We start from the raw sequence: 21,683 nt of genomic DNA on the forward strand, positions 1-21,683 counted from the left end.
AAGAAAGAAAGAAAGAAAGAAAGAAAGAAAGAAAGAAAGAAAGAAAGAAAGAAAGAAAGAAAGAAAGAAAGAAAGAAAGAAAGAAAGAAAGAAAAAAGGAAGCAAGGGAGAGAGAAAGAGAAGCTGGGTGTTGATAACAGGGAATTGCAGGAAGCTACCGCAGCATGCTGTGCAGCCCAACCCGACCCAGGCACCTCAAACTGTTATTAGGATTGTACATGCTCACCACCTCTTTGCTTTCCTTCTTCTTTTTTCAATGTTTATTTTTCCATCTTAGAGTTTGGTGTTTTCCAGTCTTTTCCCTTAATTTTGTGGGGGTATCACCTCATGGAGGCCCCTAAGGGCCTAAGCAGTCCACTTATTATGTCAATGGACTTGTGTTCATGTTAAATGTCTTTCATGTGCCCTAATTTCCAATGGATGTCAGTTACAATACCAGAAATTAAAACTCATGCAGAAATCACAGTGTCTTTGTTTTCACTGTCTTCCAGTGTCATCTTGCATTACAACATATAAGAAGACACCACCTCCAGTCCCACCCAGAACTACCACGAAACCTTTCATTTCTATCACAGCCCAGAGTAGCACAGAGTCTGCCCAGGATGCCTACATGGATGGACAGGGCCAGCGAGGAGATATTATCAGCCAGTCTGGACTGAGCAACTCCACGGAGAGCCTGGACAGTATGAAGGCTCTGACAGCCGCCATCGAAGCTGCAAATGCCCAGATCCATGGCCCTGCAAGTCAACACATGGGCAACAACCCTGCCACCGTGACCACCACGACCACCATAGCCACCATCACTACAGAGAACAGAAAGAAGGATCACTTTAAGAAAAATCGATGCCTGTCTATCGGGATACAGGTAACAGCCTTTCTGTCCTTTGAAATAGGAACCTCAAACTAAGAAATGTAACATGTTTTTTTCCCCAGAAGATTCGCTATCTTGCCATTTTGGATGGTACAGCTATGTCTAGGACCAGATTTTCTTTTTCTTTCTTTTTTTTTTTTTAAGATTTTTATTGGGGAATTGGGAGGATGGGAACAGTGCTGGGGAATTGGGGAAAGGGGAACAGACAAGTTGCTGTCCTTTTGTTCTTCAGTCTAGTTGTGGAGGACGTTGCTTCACTGGCCTAAGTTGGCACCATCATTGCACTCTTCCTGGGTGAAGCAGATCAGTCGCCGACTTCTGGACAGCTGCTCACTGCGGCTGCTGGCCGCTCACGCTGGCTGCTGGCTACATACGGTAGCCCATGGCAACCCACTGCCACAGGGGCTGCAGCCTACGCCGTCGCCGGTGACTCACAGCAGCCCAGCTCCAGGTTGAGCTGTTGTTCAGCATCTTAGCTGTGGAGGGCAGTGTCACTGGCCCTCATATGTGGGATCCGAACCGGGGCCCTCTGGCATCCCAAGCCAGCTCTTAACCATTGCGCCACTCGGCCGGCCCTAGGACCAGATTTTCAATTATTAGCTCTGGACTCCCTACATTGTTAAATATGATGAAAAAATGATGAAGGCATTTTGTCTATCGTTATTATGAGCAGCTATTATTTTTGTTCTCTAAGTTGAATGTGTGACTCAAAGTGTAGGATGATTAAACAGTCGAACACAAAGTGCCCTCAATTTCTAATGCACATTTTGATTCTCAACAAAAGACTGCACATCCAAGAATAACCTGGGTTATTGGGTTGTGTTACAGTACATTCAACACTCTTGAGTAACCATATGAGAACAAAAATGTGATCACTCCTCATAGATGTGGGAGGGAAACAGAGCAAGACCAAAGAGCCTGATGGTGTGGAAAGCAGTAACTCACAGCATTGCATCATTAGGATAGAATGCACAGCGGTTTCAGCATAATTGTTGGCTATTTAATCACGCATCTCATAAAAATGGTAGATAATTTCTCAGTTCAGTTCACTGTCTTCTCCTCCTCAAAGATAAGATCAAACTGATTCTTGTTCTTCACATCTGTTCAGCCTGGCTTACCCTGCTAGAAATTTCCCTCTGTCAAAGGAGAAGAGTCATTCTTTTCCCTCATTTTTGATGTGCAGTATCATTTTGCAAGTGCCCTTGGAATAATAATTTTCTGACGTGGTATCCAATAAATCCATCCCCACTGGACCAATGCTAAAGCATATCTAACAGCCAGGCATGGGGTACATTTTCACAACAATGATGTATTTTCAGTCCATTCAGCAAGTCCACTTTTAAAGGGTAATAAAACTTTCTCTGGTAGTAATGAGTCAAAACTTTTTATAACCTGCAGGTTACCAAAACACAAGTTGTGCGGTTTCCTAAAAGAACTTGTAGCCCTGGTACTTGGGACCAGATGACACAGCAGGAGGCATGGGCCCAAAGCCAACCTCTACCCCCCCATCCTCCACATCTCCCTAGAAGCTAATTCCACTCCTGTAGCCCAAAGGATTTGGATGAGTGGGGAAGAGCAGAGGTCAATTGGTCCTCTGTGTTGTCCTAGGCAAATTACTTAATCTTCCTGAGTCTGTTTCCTCCTTTATCCCTCATAGGATTATTTTGAGGATTGAGTTTACTAACTCCAGCTTCCTATGGAGATACAGAGTTTCAATTTGGGATGATGAAAAAGTTCTGGAGATGGATGGTGGTGACAGCAGCACAACAATGTGAATGTACTTAATGCCACAAAACTGTATATTTTTGTTCTGTTTTGTTTTGTTTTTTTGTTTTGTTTTGTTTTTGTTTTTGTTTTTTAGCTGAGCCATCCTGCCACCTGTTGGCAGCTCAGCAGCAGCTCAGCTCAGGCCAGGTATCAAACCGGTGACCCTGTTTCTCAGAGCTTGCACTCTTGAGCGAGCTCTTAACCAACTGAGCTACTTGGCCAGCCCTAAACTGTACATTTTTAAATGTTTAAAATGGAAACTTTTGTGTTAGTGAAATAAAAATATCTACCTTTCAAAAAAATACAAAGGGAAAAATCTCAAAATGTAAGTGAATACATGGTAAATAATTGTGTATGAAGCATTACATTTTGTCAACTTCATTAACTGTTCAATCTAGTATTCATATAAATTTCCTTATGCTGGAAAATAATTTGTAGATTTACATAATGGTTAAGAGCATGAACTGTGAAGCCAAATTGCCTTTGTTGAAATTCTGGCTCTTCCATTTACTCTGAGACTTTCAGCAAGTTATTCAACCTCTCTGAGTTTCACTTTCCTTATCCTCTGTAATATCATATATAAAATGGGGATAGTGATACCACTAACCTCATAGACTGATGAAAAGATTAAATGAATAAAACACTTAGAACAGTGCTTAGTATACATACATAGATGTGAACTAAAATATCTCTTTTTTTTCCAAAGGAAGAGCAAAATTGCTTTTATTTGCAGGTAATATGCATGTTCATAGAGAAAAATCTAATGGAAACCACTGAAAACTATTAGAATTCAGTAAAGTAAAAGAATACAGTATAAATACATAGACATCAATAACTTTTAATATATTATTAATAAAAAGAATATATGATGGAGCAAAGAGAGCCCATTCACAACAGTAACAAAAACTGTAAAACAATAGGATTAACCTTTGCAAAAAATATATAACACCTATCTAAAAACAAGTTTATATAGTTGAAGTTAATACTCAAAGTAACCTAGAGACTTTTGGAGTTTTTTAAATTAGGTAAAAAAAAAAAAAAGAAGAAGAAGTATTGGGCCAACTGAGTGGCTCAGTTGGTTAAGAACTCGATCGCTGAGCAATGGGGTCACTGGTTCGATTCCCACATGGGCAAGTGAGCTGCGCCCGAGCTGAGCTGCCACTGAGCTGCCAATAGGTGGCAGGATGGCTCAGCTGGTGAGAGCACTTGTTCCTAACAACAAGGTTGCTGGTTCGACTCCCACATGGGATGGTGGGCTACACCCACCAGCAACTAAGATTGAAAACTGCACCTTGAGCTGAGCAGCCGCCAGATGCCTACAAGTGGCCAGATGGCGACTGGACTTGGAGTGAGCTAGCTGTGCCCTCCACAACTAAGATTGAAGGACAACAACTTGGCTGTTCTCCTTCCCCAATTCCCCAATAAAAACCTATTAAAGAAAAAAAAATTTACAGGAGAAGATTTGCCATAGAAAATATCAAGATTTATTATGAAATTATATTAAGAAAAGAGAGAGTGAAGCAATAAGACCAGTAGATCATTAGACCAAAAACAGGCCTAAATACAACGGTATGACAATTAAGTTCACAAACTCATCCTAGAAAAAGTGCTACATACCTCATTACTGAATCTCACTATGGTCACCTTCGAAGTACACCCCTTGGGAAGCTATGCACTGATGCCAGGGCCTTCAAAGCAATTTTGGAACTCTTTTTCTGGAATGGCTATCAGAGCTGTCGGTGTATTACCGTTGATGTCCTGAATGCTATCAAAATGTCTTCCTGTCACTATTTCCTTTATCTTCAGGTAAAGAAAGAAGTCACTGGGGGCCAGGTCAGGTGAGTAGGGAGGGTGTTCCAATACAGTTATTTGTTTACTGGTTGAAAACTTCCTCACAAACAGTGCTGTGTGAGCTGGTGCATTGTCGTGATGTAAGAGAGCCATGATTTGTTGGCAAAAAGTTCAGGTCATCTAACTTTTTCATGCAGCCTTTTCAGCACTTCCAAATAGTAAGCTTGGTTAACTGTTTGTCCAGTTGGTACAAATTCATAATGAATAATCCCTCTGATATCAAAAAAGGTTAGCAACATTGTTGCAACAAGTTTGTGAACTTAATTGTCAGACCTCGTATATGGGAATGGTACAAGATTAACTTGCCATCTCAAATGAAAAAGATTAATTAGTTAATAAAAAGAGCCAGATCAACTGGGAATCCATGTGGGTAAAAAAAAGTTAGAGCTCTATTTTATATCTTACACAAAAACATTTCATGATAGTAGATTTAAGAATTAAACATTAAAAAATGATCGATAAAAGTAAATGTAAGAGAACTCTAAAAAACATACTCTAGGTAAAGAAATCCTTTTTAAACCATAAAAGCTAGATTTTACTACACAGTAATTTAAGATTCTCTGCAATGAAGGATAAAATTTAAAAGACAAATGATAATCTGGAAAAAAATATTTATTCTATATATAACCAAGAAAGGGTTATTTACAGGTCATAAGATATAAAGAAATCCCATAAATTAGAAAATAAAACACAACTTAATAGATAAAAACACAAAAAAACTAGAAAAGGATATGAATAAGCAATTTACAGATAGAAGTACAAGAGGCCAATAAATATTTTTCACCTGTGATATTAACAAAAATTTAAAAGTTTGCCAATGTTTAGCATTGGTGAGGGTGCAGGGAAATGGATACTCCCATACACACCGATTATGGCAGGATGATAGTTTGAAGAACAATTTGGCAATATCTTTTACAGCTGAACATGCTCAGTACCTTCCATCTAACATTTCTACTTCTAAGGATTTTTCCCAATCAACATTTGCATAATTGTTCCAAAGATACATGAAATAGTCATTATAATGCTACACATAATAGCAACAAAGAGAAAATTACACTGATGCCCATGTTGCTTGTATAGTCATTAAAAACATTTTTTTATTTTTTTATGTTTTTATTATTTTTTAAAGATTTTAGTGGGGGGTTGGTGGAGGGGAACAGCGTTGGGAAATTGGGGAAGGGGAACAGACAAGTTGCTGTCCTTTTGCTCTTCAGTCTAGTTGTGGAGGACGTCACTTCATGGGCCCATGTTGGTATTATCATTGCACTCTTCCCTGGTGAGGCAGATCAGTCGCTGGCCACTGAACAGCCACTCACAGCGGCTCTTGGCAGCTCACGCTGGCTGCCAGCCACTCACGGTAGCTTTACAGCAGCCCACTGCAGTTCCACCTTCACTGCAGCCTAGGCCGTCGCCGGCGACCCATGGAACCCCAGCTCCAGGTCGACCTGTTGTTCACCATCTTAGCTGTAGAGGGTGCAGTGTCACTGGCCCTCATGTGGGATCCGAACCGGGTCCCTGCTGCTCAGAGTTGGCGTCCCAAGCCAACTCTTAACCAATGCGCCACTCGGCCGGCCCATATTTTTATTTTTTTTTAATTGGGGAATTGGGGAAGGGGAACAATGTTGGGGAATTGGGGAGGGGGACCAGCTAAGTTGTTGTTCTTCAGTATTAGTTGTGGAAGGCATCAGTTGACATCTGGCTGCCCATCAGCAGCTCATGGCCTCTAAGCTCAAGGTGCCGTGTTACAATCTTAGTTGTGGGTGGACGCAGCCACCATCACATGCGGGAGTCGAACGCGGCAGCCTTGTTTTTAAGAGTGCACACTCTATCTGCTGAGCCATCCTGGCAGCAGCTCAGCTCAAGGTGCCGAGTTCAGTCTTAGTTGTGGGTGGGCATAGCCACCAATCCATGCGAGAGTCGAATGCTGCAGCCTTGCTGTTAAGAGCACGCGCTCAATCCGCGGAGCCATCCGGGTGGCAGCTCAACTCAAAGTGCCAAGTTCAGTCTTAGTTGCAGGCGGTTGTAGACCACCATCAAACAGGCAGTCTTGTTGTTAGGAGCACATGTTCTCACCATGTGCTCTGAGCCATCCTGCCACATGTTGGCAGCTCAGCGGCAGCTCAGCTTGGGCGCAGCGTCACTGGCCCATGTGGGAATCTAACCAGTGGCCCTGTTGCTCAGAGCCTGCACTCTTAAGCTAACTCTTAACCAACTGAGCCACTCGGCCGGCCCCAGAAGAAATATTTATGTAGCAAAAAACATAATTGAGTTAGAGCTATCCTTACTAACATGGTAATATGTACAAAAGATAGCAATGTTAATGAATAAAACAAATTGCAGAAAAATATATATAGTATAATCTTATCTGTATAAATTTAGTACTAATAATCATCTTTATGTATAACATATTATATATATATATATATATATATATATATATATATATTAAAAGATGGTCAAATATGCACCAAAGGATTGACAGTGATTCTTGGGGTACTTTACATTATATATTCCTATATTCTAAATTTTATATAATATATTGAATTGCTCTTAATTTAGAAAAATAATTTATTAAATACATGGGAAAAAAACCCTATTTGCTCTAAATAATCATAAAATTTATTTCAAATTTTGTTTAGACCTAATCTATTACATAGACTCTCAGTTAATATGGACACACTTTCTATATGAGCTGTAATATATACATAGCTATTTAGAAACTATGGAGTAATATTCAAAACCAATTCCTTAGTTTAAGGGGAAAAAAATGAAGATACTCTGTAATTTAACTTAAGGTAAACACCTAAATGTCCCAATATCGATAACTCTAACTACAATAAATTCATTTTCTTCTTTCTTTTGTATTTTATTATCTGCAAATTCAAAACTGCCAAGAACATATTTTCATGAAGCACTCCCTTCTAATATAGTGCACACAGGTAAGTACACACTCACAGATCTATGGAGGAATCATAGGCACTTATTAGACACTTTTTAACCAAAATTACATTTTACTAAGATCAGCAGAGTCAAAGTGTGTGTATAGGGATGGCTCTCCTCAAATACAAATATTGAAGAAAAAGGTTACAAATTACAAAACATTCCAGTAGCAGTACAGGTGTTTCTAATGACATGTGATATTTGTTTTTCAAGTGAAATGACTAAAATAAAGCCTCTCTGTTTATTCAATTATTTCTTTAGGTGGATGATGCTGAAGATGCTGACAAAACAGGAGAAAATAAAGCACCCAGTAAGTTCCAGTCCGTAGGAGTGCAAGTAGAAGAAGAGAAGTGGTGAGTCCAATCCATTCGTCCTCTTTCGTCTTGATGTTGGCAAGTATGGTGCAAGTATTTTCCCCCATGATAAACTGACAAGATTCAATGATACTTTCCATTAACTTTTGGGAACATTTACTGGGTAAGCTTGAAACAATATTAGCTGATTCCCCCCTCTACTTTAATAATAGAGACCACCCAGTTTAAGTTTTATCGAGAATAATATTAATAGAATAAGCATATCACATTTACATACACATAAACACTGTGTATAGGACTGTTGTGTTGCAAAACTATCCCTCTTCAAAAAACCTTCCTATGTTGCACTCTAGATTTTTTTTTTTTTAAAGAATTTTATTGGGGAATTGGGGGGATGGGAACAGTGCTGGTGTATTGGGGGAAGGGGAACAGACAAGTTGCTGTCGTTTTGTTCTTCAGTCTAGTTGTGCAGGACGTTGTTTCACTGGCCCAAGTTGGCACCATCATTGCACTCTTCCTGGGCGAGGCAGATCAGTTGCCGGCTTCTGGACGGCCGCTCACTGCGGCTGCTGGCCGCTCACGCTGGCTGCTGGCTACACACGGTAGCCCATGGCAACCCACTGCCACAGGGGCTGCAGCCTACGCCGTTGTAGGCGACTCACGACAGCTCAGCTCCAGGTTGAGCTGTTGTTCAGCATCTTAGCTGTGGAGGGCAGTGTCACTGGCCCTCATATGTGGGATCCGAACCGGGGCCCTCTGGCATCCCAAGCCAGTTCCTAGCCATCGTGCCACTCGGCCGGCCCGCACTCTAGATTTTTTAAGAGAAGAGGACTTACCTTATTCCTATTTGTTTTCCTGGAACTTAATAATGTGTGGTTTTTAGTATGCACTCAATGAGTGATGAAAAATGAATGAATGAATGAATGAATGAATGAATGAATGAATGAGGAGAAGGAAAAAGAGAAGATTCCCTAGCATTACCCTGAATCACCAGTTCCTTTCGACTACTCTTTAAAATACACTTACTCTAGAGTCATAGTGTCTAGAAGTGGGAAATTTAGAGGCCCCAAAGATCACAGAATCCAGGAGCTGGAAGGGATTTCTGAGATCAGTACATTTATTTTATAAATGAGATCTTGATTCGGAGAGATATGTCAGTTTCTCAATCAAACTGTGAGGTCCATGATGTGTGGAACTACGTTTTATTGATACTACTACCCCTAGCTTCCAGAACTATGCTTTGTACATACTAAGCATACAGTAAATGTTGGTGAATGAAGTAAAAACTACAGTTATGGTAGGAGAAAAAGCTCTACATTATATAACAGGACATAATCTCAACTCAGCCACTAACTTTCTGTGTGTTAATTAGGAAATCAGCTAGATGTCATCCATCCATCCATCCATCCATCCATCCATCCATCCATCCATCCATCTATCCATCCAATATATATTTATGGAATGTCTTCTATCTGCAAGGTTACCTGTGACATAAACTGAAAATCTGAAAAGAAGTCAAGCATCAGTTCATGAAAGGGGCCTATTTAGAGCCTCCTGGTATTGACACTGCTTTTATTTATTTATTTATTTATTTATTTATTTATTTATTTATTTATTTATTTATTTATTTAGACACTGCTTTTAAACCTAAGTTGCATGACAAATCTTAGCAACAGTTATATATCTATCCATACCCATTGACCCAGTAATCACATTTATGGGACTATCCTGAATGAAATCACTCAATAGGAGGGAAACAATTGTGGAACATTATCTATTATTGTAAAAGAAAAATATTAATTATCAAATGTCAAACAACAAAAGAATGCTTTTGTAAATTATAGCACATCCATCACCAAGGTAGGATATTATACAACTATTAAATGTAATTTGTAAAGAAGATACGGAAACATGAGCAAATTCCCATGATATGATGTTAAGCAAAAGAGTTGAACACATAATAACCATGTATAATATTCATGAAGATGGACAAGGACTGAAATGTAATCTGTAAAAATGGTAGATTTAGGAGTTTTTTTTTTCTTTTACTCTAAAATGTTTACTTATTATATTTACTTTAAGAATTAGTAATCATTATTTTCAAGTCAACCCTTCTGGCACATGTTCTTTTTATTGTTTTAGAAATTTTTTTGAAAATGTAAACTTTGGAGACATGAAAGATTTCATGATAAGAAAACATTATTTCTTTCCTCACTTGTTTTACTCAATGGTGTAGTGGTTAAGAGCATGAACTCTTGAGCCAGAACACCTAAATTCAAATCCTGGCTGTGCCACAGAGTAGCTGGGGGGGCCTTGATCAAATTACTAAATTTCTTTGTGCCTTGGTGTCCTTATATGTGAAAAGGAGATAATAGGCAGATTCTGGTCCAACATGTAAAGAGCTTAGAAGTTACCACTCTGTCCCTAACAACAAATAAAAAGCCAAACAGACTGAAAAATCAATAACCCTTCTTAAATCAGTTAGAGAAGTGAGGGCAAATCACTGACCCCCAAAGTGGGAGACAGACAGATACAGAGAGTCACAACTTACTGGAGTATGAACCCACAAGCAGAACCCTCTGTGGGAACCGGTACCAGGGCAGGAAAACCTAAACTGTAACTGACAAATTGCTGGTGGCTCAGTGTGGACAAATCTGAGAGTCAAAAGCTTCCAGGGGACCCAGTTATAGGGGTGGGCTCCACACTTTTGTGAGCTTTACCTCCAGGTGCTCTACCAGTTCCTTACAGCGAATATCAGAGAAAAATCCCCTTGTGTTTTCAGCAGAAAGAGGGGGAAAGGAACCGTTTTAAAATATACCAGAGCATTTTGTTCTCAACAGGTCCACTCTCAAGAGACACTCCTTTACCAGAGCCTAACCTGCTAGTGTTGTATCCTACCTGAGGGAAAGGAAATACCCAGCCCCAGCCCCTCTAGCCATTCTGTCCCACATGAGGAGAGGAGAAACTGAGAAGCACTGTTGAAGTTTAGAGTCCAGGAGCACAGTCTCAACAAAAGACTGAGACCCAATCAACCAGCCTGCTTCCCATCCCCCTTTCACATCACCTCCACATTACTGAAGGCCTATTCATCACAGTTTCTTTTACCCAGGACATCATGTCTACTTTTTAACAATAATTTACAAGGCTTACTAAAAGGTAAACAACACAGTTTGAAGTGACTGCATAAGCATCAGTCATATATGATAGGAATTATTGAAATTATCAGACCAGGAATTTTTTTAAATTATGGTAAATATGCTAAGGGCTTTAATGGAAAAAGCATACAGCATGCAAGAACAGATGGATGATGTAAGCAAAGGGATGGAAATTCTAAGACAAATGACACATGGGTCAAAGAAGAAATCTCAATTGAAATTTTAAAATATTTTGAACTAAATGAAAATGAAAATCCACAACTTGTCAAAATTTGTGGGATGCAGTAAAAATAGTTCTTAGCAGAAAATTTATAGCATTGAATGAAGCATACTTAATGGTGTAAAACTTGAAGCTTTCCTGCTAAGATCAGGAACAAAGCAAGGATGTTTCCTCTCAGTATTGTGTTTCAATATTGTACTCGAAGTCCTAGTTAATGCAATAAGTCAGGAAAATGAAATAATAGGCATACAGATTGGAAGGGAAAAAATAAAACCCTTTGTTCTTGAATGACATGATCATCTATGAGATGATTTGAAAGAATTAACAAAAATACTCTTGTAACTAATAAGTAATTATAGCAAGGTTGCAGGATATAAGGTTAATATACAAAAGTTAATCACTTTCCTATATACCAGCAATAAGCAAGTGGAATTTGGAATTAAAAACACATTACTATTTATATTACTAGTACCCCCTTAATTGAAATACTTGGTTATAAATCTAATAAACTATGTATAGTAGCTACAGAAGAAAACCACAAAATTCTGATGAAAGATATCAAAGAAAAACTAAATAAATGGAGAAATATTTCATTTTTATGAATAGGAATGCTCAACGTTGCCAAGGTGTCAGGTCGTCTCAATTTGATCTATAGATTCAATTCAAGCCCAATCAAAATCCTGGCAAGTTATTCCATTGGTATTAACAGACTGATTCTAAGATTTATATGGAAAGGCAAAAGACAATAAAGCTAACACAATAATGATGGAGAAGAAAAAGTCACACTGACACAACTTCAACATTTAACTATAAAGCTTTAGTAATCAAGACTGTGTGGTATTGGGTGACCTGTTAGTTCAGTTGGTTAGAGCATGGTGCTGATAACACCAAGGTTGCTGGGTTCGATCCCCGCATGGGCCACTGTGAGCTGTGCCCTCACTAAGAGAGTCAACTATGTCATTGCAGCATGAAAGCAATGTGTAACCAGTGACCATGGCTGTTCCCCAATAAAATAAAATAAAATAAAATAAAATGCTGTGTGGTATTGGTGAAAGAATAGACAAATACGAGACAAATGGAGACAAATAGATCAATGGAGCAGAATAGAAGACCCAGAAATAGACCCCCATGAATATAGTCAACTGATCTTTGACAAAAAAGCAAAGGTAATACAATGGAGAAAAGAGAGGTTTTTCAACAATGGTACTGGAAAAACTGGACATCTACATGAAGAAAAAAGAATCCTTACACAGACCTTACACCCTTCACAAAAATCAACTCAAAATGGATTATAGGTCTAAATGTAAAACACGAAACTATAAAACTTTTAGAAGAAAACATAGGAGTACATCTTGATAACCTTAGATATCAGGATGACGTTACATACAATGCCAAAGTCATGATCCATGGAAGAAATAATGGATAAGCTGGACTTTATTAAAATTAAAAATGTCTCTGCCAAAGACAATGTCAAGAGAATAAGAATACAAACCCCACACTGAGAGAAAATATTTGCAGAAGACACATCTAATAAAAGACTGTTACAAAGAGCTCTTAAAACTCAACAATAAGAAAATGAGCAACCTGATTAAAAATTAGGAAAAGAACTTAACAGACACCTCATTAAAGAAGACATACAGATGGCAAGTAAGCATATGAAATGATGGTCCACATTGTATGTCATTAGGGAATTGCAAATTAAAGCAACAATGGGATACCATTACCCACTGATTAGAATGTCCGAAGTCCAAAACACTGATACCACCAAATGCTGGTGAGGATGTGGGGCAGCATTAACTCTCATTCATTACTGGTAGAAATGAAAAATGGTACAGCCACTTTCAAAGACAGTTTTGTGGTTTCTTTCAAAACTAAAAATACTCTTACCATATGATCCAGCAATTGCACTCCTTGGTATTTACCCAGAGGAACTGAAAACTTAATGTCCATGAAAAAACCTACACACAGGGGCTGGCTGGGTGGCTGTTTGTTAGAGGGCAAGCTCTGAGCCACAGGGTTGCCGGTTCGATTCCCACATGGGCCAGTGAACTGTTCCTGAGCTGAGCTGCTGCTGAGCTGGTGAGAGCATGTGCTCTTAATAACAAGGTTGCTGGTTTGGCTCCTGCATGGGATGGTGGGCTGTGTCCCTCACAACTAGATTGAAAGCAGTGACTGGACTTGGAGCTGAGCTTGCGCCCTTCACAACTAAGATTGAAGGACAACAACTTGGCTTGGAGCTGATGGGTCCTGGAAAAACACAGTGTGCCCCTTCCCCAACTCCCCAATAAAATACATATTTTTAAAATGTATACACAGGTGTTTATAACAGCTTTAGTCATAATCTCCCAAACTCAGAAGCAACCAAGATGTCCATCAGTAGGTGAATGGATAAATAAACTGTGAAACATCCAGGCAATGGAATATTATTCAGCATTAAAAAAGAAAAAAGCTATCAAGTCACAAACAGACATGGAGGAAAATTAAATGCTTATTACTAAGTGAAACAAGCCAATCTGAAAAGGGTACATACTATATGATTCCAACTATATGACATTCTGGAAAAGGGAAAATTATGGAAACAGGAAAAAAGTAATTCTCAAGGATTGAGAGAAAAGGGGATAAATAGGCAAAACACAGTGGATTTTCAGGCAGTGAAACTGTTCTGTATAATATTACAGTGGTGAATATGTCATTATATCTCTATAAAAATCTATAGAATGTACACACCAAGAGTGAAATCTAATGTAAACTATGAACTTTGGATGGTACTATGTGACAGTTGTCATCAATTGTGACAAATGTACCACTCTTGCGGAGACATTGCTAATGGGGGTGGGGAGAAGAGGGTATTTGGGAAATTGCTGTACTTTCTGCTCAATTTTGCTGTAAACCTAAAACTGCTCTAAAAAAATAAAGTTTACTAATTTAAAAAAGCAGGAGGTTAGATAATAATGTTAACCTCAAAACTTTGTCCTGGGGAGGGGTGTTGTTTTATACATGTAAAACTTTAGAAAACCTGACACAGTTGAAGCATTGTATAAGTGTTCCCTATCCTACTACTATGTACTCAGATAGAATTTCTCTAAAGATTGAAATCTCAAGAAAGCAATTATACCATCTTTGTTTTTAAAATAAGAGAAAATCACCTCAGTTTCTAATTTTACTTCAAAGGTTTTTGCAGCAGTCAACTATTCTCTTACCAAATTGACACCTGACACTTGCCCAGCAAAAGGGATATGAAATATTGCATTATTTGGCTATACCTAGTAGCAAGCCCAAAACTTCAAATGAGCCACTTTTATCATGTTATTAAAAAGTTGGACATTTAATAAATTATTGAAGTTTGTAGGATGGGCAGTTCCTCAGTAAACTGAGTAATTTATTTAAAATTCATCCTCAAAAGGGCTGGCAGACCCAGTTTGGGAGCTTAATTTCCAAAACATACCCTTCCTCAAAGGTCACTTTATAGTTAACCTCTGTAAAGTAAATAAGCATTTAAATTGATGTTAATGATTATTTCAACCTCTCCAAAAGAAATCGTTTCTCAAACAGGCAGGGATTTTTTGTATCTTCTGTCTCTAATTGTAATTCTTTTTATAATTTTGCTGGTAGTGATTCATTTAGATAGGATCTTAAAAAGCAAGATTGGGCAGGTGAAATTACCTCATAACAGCTGGGGGATTTTAAAAAAATTATCTAGTGATAAAGCTGAGACTGTTGTTCACATTGAATGGCCAATACAAACCATCTCTTCCTTCCCCAAATAAACAGACGGATCCTCAACAGTAACCTAACAAAAAGTGAGAGAAAGAAAGAAAATAGAGCCAGACAAAGAAACAGATAGTACAAAAGAGGAAGATTAAAAGACTTTGTAAGAAGCCCAGAGACTCCTTATCACCTTTTGAATTCACCACAGTTTAGGAACCAAAACTAACATAGCAAAGTCCACCTGGCTGATTTGTCTATTAAAGGATAGACCTATAAATATAGGGTGCTCTTCAGTGTTCCAAATCAAAACAAAAGTTAGTAACTCATGAGTGAAAAGTAAAATGCACTAGGTAACTGATCTGCTTCAAGAAGAGGAAACGAGTATCACAAACCCTGGTATACTTGCAGGCAGCCATGCCATTCTCAAAATGCCATTAATAGCCAATGTGCGATGTCCATTCTCCAGGGCTGCCTCATGGTGGGGACCATGCACAGAGGAATGCTGTCTAAAGGTCACTAGTTTAAATGCGGTGGCAGCACCAAGCCAGGGACAATGAGTTCATGTGCATTTGAAACAGGGCTGCTTATCTTAAGCCCATGATGAAACTCATCTCCATCAAACATTAGCTATCTTTCCTCAATTTTTGTTTCACAGGTCAGTTAGTGGCACTATTTAGCAGGATCCACAGGGCTTATATTTGCAGATATTCAGGACTGATCCCTAAGCATAGCAGGCAAATCTTGCCAACCCTTCCCCAGGAAAACACCTCCACCACATTTTTATATTCCAGAGCCTCCAAAAGTCCTGTCTCCATTGTCTCTCATCTTTTTGACTGCTCCCTAGGAATTTGCATGAGGTCTTCTTGTCTTTCAAGCTGATAATTAGCAAATCTAGTAAACCAATCCTTTCTATTTACTAAGGTGAGAAAGCTAAGAGGCTCCCAGGAATCTCCCCTTTTCTTCTAAGTAACAATTGTATTTCAACAGCTTTCAAACTAGACTTTCTTGTTTAAAGATTTTATTGGGGAATTAGGAGAGGGGAACAGAGTTGGGGAATGGGGGAAGGGGAACAGACAAGTTGCTGTCCTTTAGTTCTTCAGTCTAGTTGTTAAGGACGCCTCTTCACTGGCCCATGTTGTTGTTATGATCATTGCACTCTTCCTGGCTGAGGCAGTCAGTCACCGGCTATTGAACAGCTGCTCACGGTGGCTCATGGCAGCTCGCGGAAGCTCTCGCCGACTGCTGGCCGCTCATGCTAGCTGCTGGCCACTCATGGTAGCTCACAGCAGTCCACTGCAGCAGGGGCTGCAGCCTACGCCGTCGCCGGCCACTCACAGCAGCCCAGTTCCAGATTGAGCTGTTGTTCACAATCTTAGCTGTAGAGGGTGCAGCATCACTGGCCCGTGTGGGAACCAAACTGGCGGCCCTGCTACTCAGAGCTCACACTCCCAAGCCAACCCTTTTTTTTTTTTTAAGATTTTATTGGGGAATTGGGGAGGGGAACAGCATTGGGGAATTGGGGAAGGGGGACAGACAAGTTGCTGTCCTTTTGTTTTTCAGTCTAGTTGTGGAGGACGTCGCTTCACTGGCCCATGTTGGTATCATCATTGCGCTCTTCCCAGGTGAGGCAGTCGCTCACTGGCCATTGGACGGCCACTCATGGCGGCTCATGGCAGCTCACGCCGGCTGCCGGCCACTCACGGTAGCTCATGGCGGCTCACTGCAGCAGGGCTGCAGCCTTCACCGTTGCCGGTCACTCACGGCAGCCCAGCTCCAGGTTGAGCTGTTGTTCACCATCTTTGCTGTAGAGGGCGCAGCATCACTGGTCCTCATGTGGGATCCGAACCGGGGTCCTGCTGCTCAGAGCTGGCGCCCCAAGCCAACTTTTAACCAACGTGCCACTCGGCCAGCCTCCATAATTCAAATTTTGAATCTTGATCTTTTCCTGACTAACGATATGCAGTCCAACAGATACTCTCTTGTGATGCTGGGCAGTGGCAGTGAGCCTGCTCCTAGTCAATCACTCTATGAGGGTAAACAGCTAATACTTTACAGTGTGCTGTCTTGTCAGTGTTTTTTGGATATTGTATTTTGTGTTTTCACATCCCATCATGTCTACAAAATGCACATCTGTGTTTCCTGCTTCTGGTGAGAAGAGGAATGCAATTACTCTTGAGATGAAACTCAAGATAATTGTCCAACTATAGACAATGTAAGTGTTCTGAGCATGTTTACAGTAGTCTAGGCTAAGCTATGATATTCGGTAGGTTTGGTGTACTAAATGCAGTTTTGATTTACAATATTTTAAATTGATGACGGTTTGTCAAGACAACCCCAACATAAGTTGAAGAGCAACTGTAATTCTTTTTTGGCCTGGTTTCACTCAATCAGCACAATTACTTTGAGATTCATCTTGTTTTGCATGTAGCAATATTACCTTTTATTGTAGATTAGTATTCCAATGTATGGGTATACCAAATTTGTTTGTTCATTGACCTATTGATGAACAATTAGGTCATTTCCAATTTGGAGTTACTACAAATAAAGTTGCTTTGAACATTCATGTACAAGTCTGACATATGCTTTCATTTCTCTTAGGTAAAAACTTAGGAGTAAAATCATTGGGTCTTATGGGATATGGATGTTCACTGTTTTAATAAACAGCCAAAGAGTTTTCCAAAGTGGTTTTGCATTTTACTTTTCCTCTGTGTGAAAGTTCTAATTGTTCCACATTATTCCTACTGTGTGAGAGCTCCAGTTGCTCCATATTAATTTCAATATTTGGTATTGAATATTGAATACAATTTTAATATTTGGTCTTTTTAATTTTAGAAATGCTAATAGATATGTGGTATTATCTCAGTGTGTTTTAATTCTCATTTCCTTAATATGTAATGATATTGAACATCTTTTTGTGAGTTTATTTGCTATTCCTATATCTTCTTTAGTGAAGTATCTATTCAAATCTGTTTAAATTAAGCTGTTTTTACATTACTGTTAAATTGTGAGCGTTCTTTATATTTTGAATATAAGTCCTTTATCAAATACGTGATTTGCAAATATTTTCTCTCTGTGGCTTGTCTTTTTACTCCTTAGAATTGAAGAGCAGAAATTCATCATTTTAATGAAGTGCCATATTTCTTTTATAGGTTGAGCTTTTAGTATCATATCTAAGAAATCTTTGGCTAATTCAAGGTCACAAAGATTTTCTGTTTTCAGCTAGCATTTTTATAGTTTTAGATTTTATGGTCTATGACCCATTTCAAGTTAATTTTTATATATGGTACAAGGTATGGATCAAAGCTTATTTTTTGCACATGAAGACACTGCACATTTTTTCAAATATATGTATTTTATATGTGGATCTATTTTTGCATTCTCTGTGCTGTTTCATTGATCTAATTGTCTGTTTTCATTGTAGTACCACACTGTCTTGACTATTGTAGCTTTATAATAAGTTTGAAATTAGGTAGGGTAAGTCCTTCAACTTCCTTCTTTTTCAAAGCTTTTTTTTTTTTTAAGCTATTCTAGGTCCTTTGCCTTTCCATACAAGTTTTAGAAAAATTTTGTTGATTTCTGTCAAAGACCTAATGGATTTTGATTGAGTTGCATTGAAATATACACAATGTCAAGAGATGTGATATCTTAACAATATCTCTCCATTTACTTAGATCTTCCTTAAATCCTTTCAGCAATATTATCTAATTTACAGTGTAAATGTCTTGCACATATTTTGCCAGCTTTATTCGTAGGTATTTCATATTTTCCTGATATTGTAAATGGTATTTATTTTTTATATCAATTTCCAATTGTCCATTGTTAGGTCATCAAGATACCATTAACTTTTGTATATTGACCTTCTATCCTGTAATGTTGCTAAACTCACCTATTAATTTTAGTAGCATTTTTGTAGATTCTATAGGATTTTCTCTAGACTATTTTGCTATCTACCAATAAAGACAGATTTATTTCTTCTTTCCTCCTGGAAGTATTCTTCTCATTATTTTATTACACTGGCTAAAACTTCCAGTAAAATGCTGCATAGAAGTCATAAATATTGACATTCTTGCCTTGTTCCTGACCGTGAGTGAAAATATTCAGTCGCTCACCACAAGTACCAGGTGATCTATAGGGTTTTTGTAGATGCCCTTTTTCTAGTTAAGGAAGTTTCTTTCTGTTCCTAGTTTGTTGAAGATTATGATCAGGAATTAACGTTGGATTTTGTTAAATGCTTTTTTTTTTTTCATTTATTGAGAAATCACAAGGTTTTCATTTTAGTCTGTTGATATGATGGATTGCATTGATTGACTTTTTAAAAATTATGGTAAACTACATATAACACAAAATTTACCATTTTAATCATTTTAGGAATGCAATTCAGTAGCATTAAGTACATTCACACTATTGTGCAACCATCACCACCATCTAGTTTCAAAATATTTTCATCACTCTAAACAGAAATTTCATATACATTATGCAATCACTCCCCATTCACCTTTACTCTGAGCCCTTAGAAACCATTAATCTGTTATCTCTCTTATGGAATTGCTTATTCTGCATATTTCTTATAAATGGAATCATACAACATGTGACTTTTTGTGTCTGACTTCTTTCACATAACAATGTTTTTGAGGTTCATCTATGTTGTAGCATATATCAGTATTTGTATGTGGTGTAAGGTAAGAATCCAACTTCATTCTTTTTTTTTTATTTTATAGAACAACACAGGTTTTAATGTCTTAATGTGGTTATAAAAGGCTAACAGAGATAGGCATTCCAAGCTGATTCGGTCCAGGATGTAGTCCAGTAACATTCCCGTGGCCAAGCCACATACACTCATGCAGCCCATGCTGACAGATGGCACATCCAACAGGTTCACCCCATAAGGCAACATGACAAGGAATACAATTAAATCACAACTCACAACTTCATTCTTTTGCATGTGGATATTCAGTTGTCTTGCATTGACTGACAATAGGTAAAGATCCCAATTAACCAATATTTGGTTAATATTAATTTTATAAATATATTTATGAAAGATATTGTTCTGTAGTTTTCTTGTAATGTCTTTGAAATTAGAGTAATGTTATCCTCATAGAAAGAGTTAGAAGGTACTTTTTTCTCTTCAATTTTCTGGAAGAATTTATATAGAGTTGGTATAATTTTTCATTAAATATTTAATTGAATTAACCAATAAAACTGGATTTGGAATTTAATTTGTGGGTAAGTTTTTAACTACAAATTCAATTTCTTTAATAGATATAGGACTATTCAGGTCATTGATTTCTAATTGCTTGAGTCTTGGTAGTTTGTGTCTTTCAATGAATTTTTCTATTTCATCTAAGTTATCCAAATTATTGGATATAAACTTGTTCATAACATTCTTTTAATATAATCTTGATACCTATACAATTCCTAGTGATGTCACTTCTCTCATTTCTGATATTGGTAATCTGTGTCTTTTTTTTCCCTCATCAGTCTGACTAGAGGATTATTAATTTTATCAATCATTTAAAAGCTTTGATTTCATTGATATTTCTCTATTGTTTACTCTGTTTTCTATTTCATTGTCGTTTTCATTTCCTTTATTCTATTTATCATAAGTTGCATTTTGCTCTTCTATTGTTAATTTCTTAAAGTGTCAGGTGAGCATTAATTTGAGACTTTTTTTATACTACTGGTGTTTAGTGCTATAAATATCCCTCTAAATATTATTTAACTACACCCCACAAATTCTGATTATTGTGTTTTCATTTGCATCCTGTTCAAAGTACTTTCTAATTTCTCCTTTGATTCCTTCTTTAATCCATAGGTCATCTGGATCCCCAATATTTTGGGATTTGTTAAGTATCTTTTAGCTGTTTATTTCTATTTAATCTCATTGTGGTTAGACAACATACTTTATGTCTTGAATCCTTTAAAATTCATTGAGATTTGTTTTTTTGCTAAAAATATTGTCTATTTTGCTTAATATTCTGTGTACACTTGAAAAAAATATGTATTCTGCTATTTTTGAGTGGAGTATTCTATGAATGCCTATTAGGTCCAGTTAGTTCTTCAGTTCTCCCATATTTTTTCCAATTTTCTATCTACATAGTCTATTAATTATTGAGAGAGTGATGTTGAAAGCTCTGACTATAATTGTGAATTTATCTGTTTCTCCTTACAGTCTTATCCATTTTGCTTCAAGTATTGTGAAGCTCTTTTATTAGGTGTATAAATGTTTAAGATTGTTGTGTCCTCTTGATGAATTGACCCCTTTATTATTATGAAGCATCCGTCTTTCTCCCTGGTAATATTTTTTGTTCTGAAATCTACCTTGCCTGATGTTTAGATAGCCAATCAAGCTTTTTTTCTTTAGTGTTAGTATGATGTGTCCTTTCTCATTCTTTTACTTTTAAATTACTTGTGTTGTTATATTTAAAATGTGTTTTTTACAGGCATCATCTAGTTGGGTCTTGATTTTTAATCTAATATTTCAAACTCTTTTTTTAAATTGGGATGCTTAGATCATTTATATTTAACATAACTGTTGTTATGCTTGGGTTAAATCTACCAGCTTGTATTTATTTGTTTTTTTGTATCTCTTCTTTGTCTTATTTTTCATTCTTTTCTGTCTTCTTTTAATTATTGCTTTATGATTTCATTTTATTCCCTTTGTTGGTTTATTAGCTATAACTCTTCATTGTAGTTTTTAGTGGTTGCTATAGGGGATATATATATATATATATATATATATATATATATATATATATATATATATAATTATTATCTACCTTCAAGTGAAATTATATCACTTCATATATAAGAACCTTATAGTAGTATGCTTCCATTCCTCCACGTTCCAGTTTTGTGTT

General features: G+C 37.5%; 1 protein-coding gene across 12 annotated transcripts in view; it reads left to right on the forward strand.

The window, feature by feature from the left end:
* The window catches only part of DLGAP1 (DLG associated protein 1), a 336,066-nt gene that overhangs the window by 273,006 nt on the left and 41,377 nt on the right, over window positions 1–21,683 (forward strand). For 9 of the 12 annotated variants that reach the window (XM_019665110.1, XM_019665109.1, XM_019665115.1 and 6 more), the window contains 2 exons: window positions 492–865; window positions 7,691–7,782. In XM_019665110.1, coding sequence (XP_019520655.1) covers window positions 492–865; window positions 7,691–7,782 — 466 coding nt within the window. The remainder of the gene's footprint in view (window positions 1–491; window positions 866–7,690; window positions 7,783–21,683) is intronic. The other 3 variants (XM_019665111.1, XM_019665112.1, XM_019665121.1) reach the window with 1 other exon arrangement.

Source organism: Hipposideros armiger, unplaced genomic scaffold, assembly GCF_001890085.2.
Source record: "Hipposideros armiger isolate ML-2016 unplaced genomic scaffold, ASM189008v1 scaffold_433, whole genome shotgun sequence".
NCBI lineage: Eukaryota > Metazoa > Chordata > Mammalia > Chiroptera > Hipposideridae > Hipposideros > Hipposideros armiger.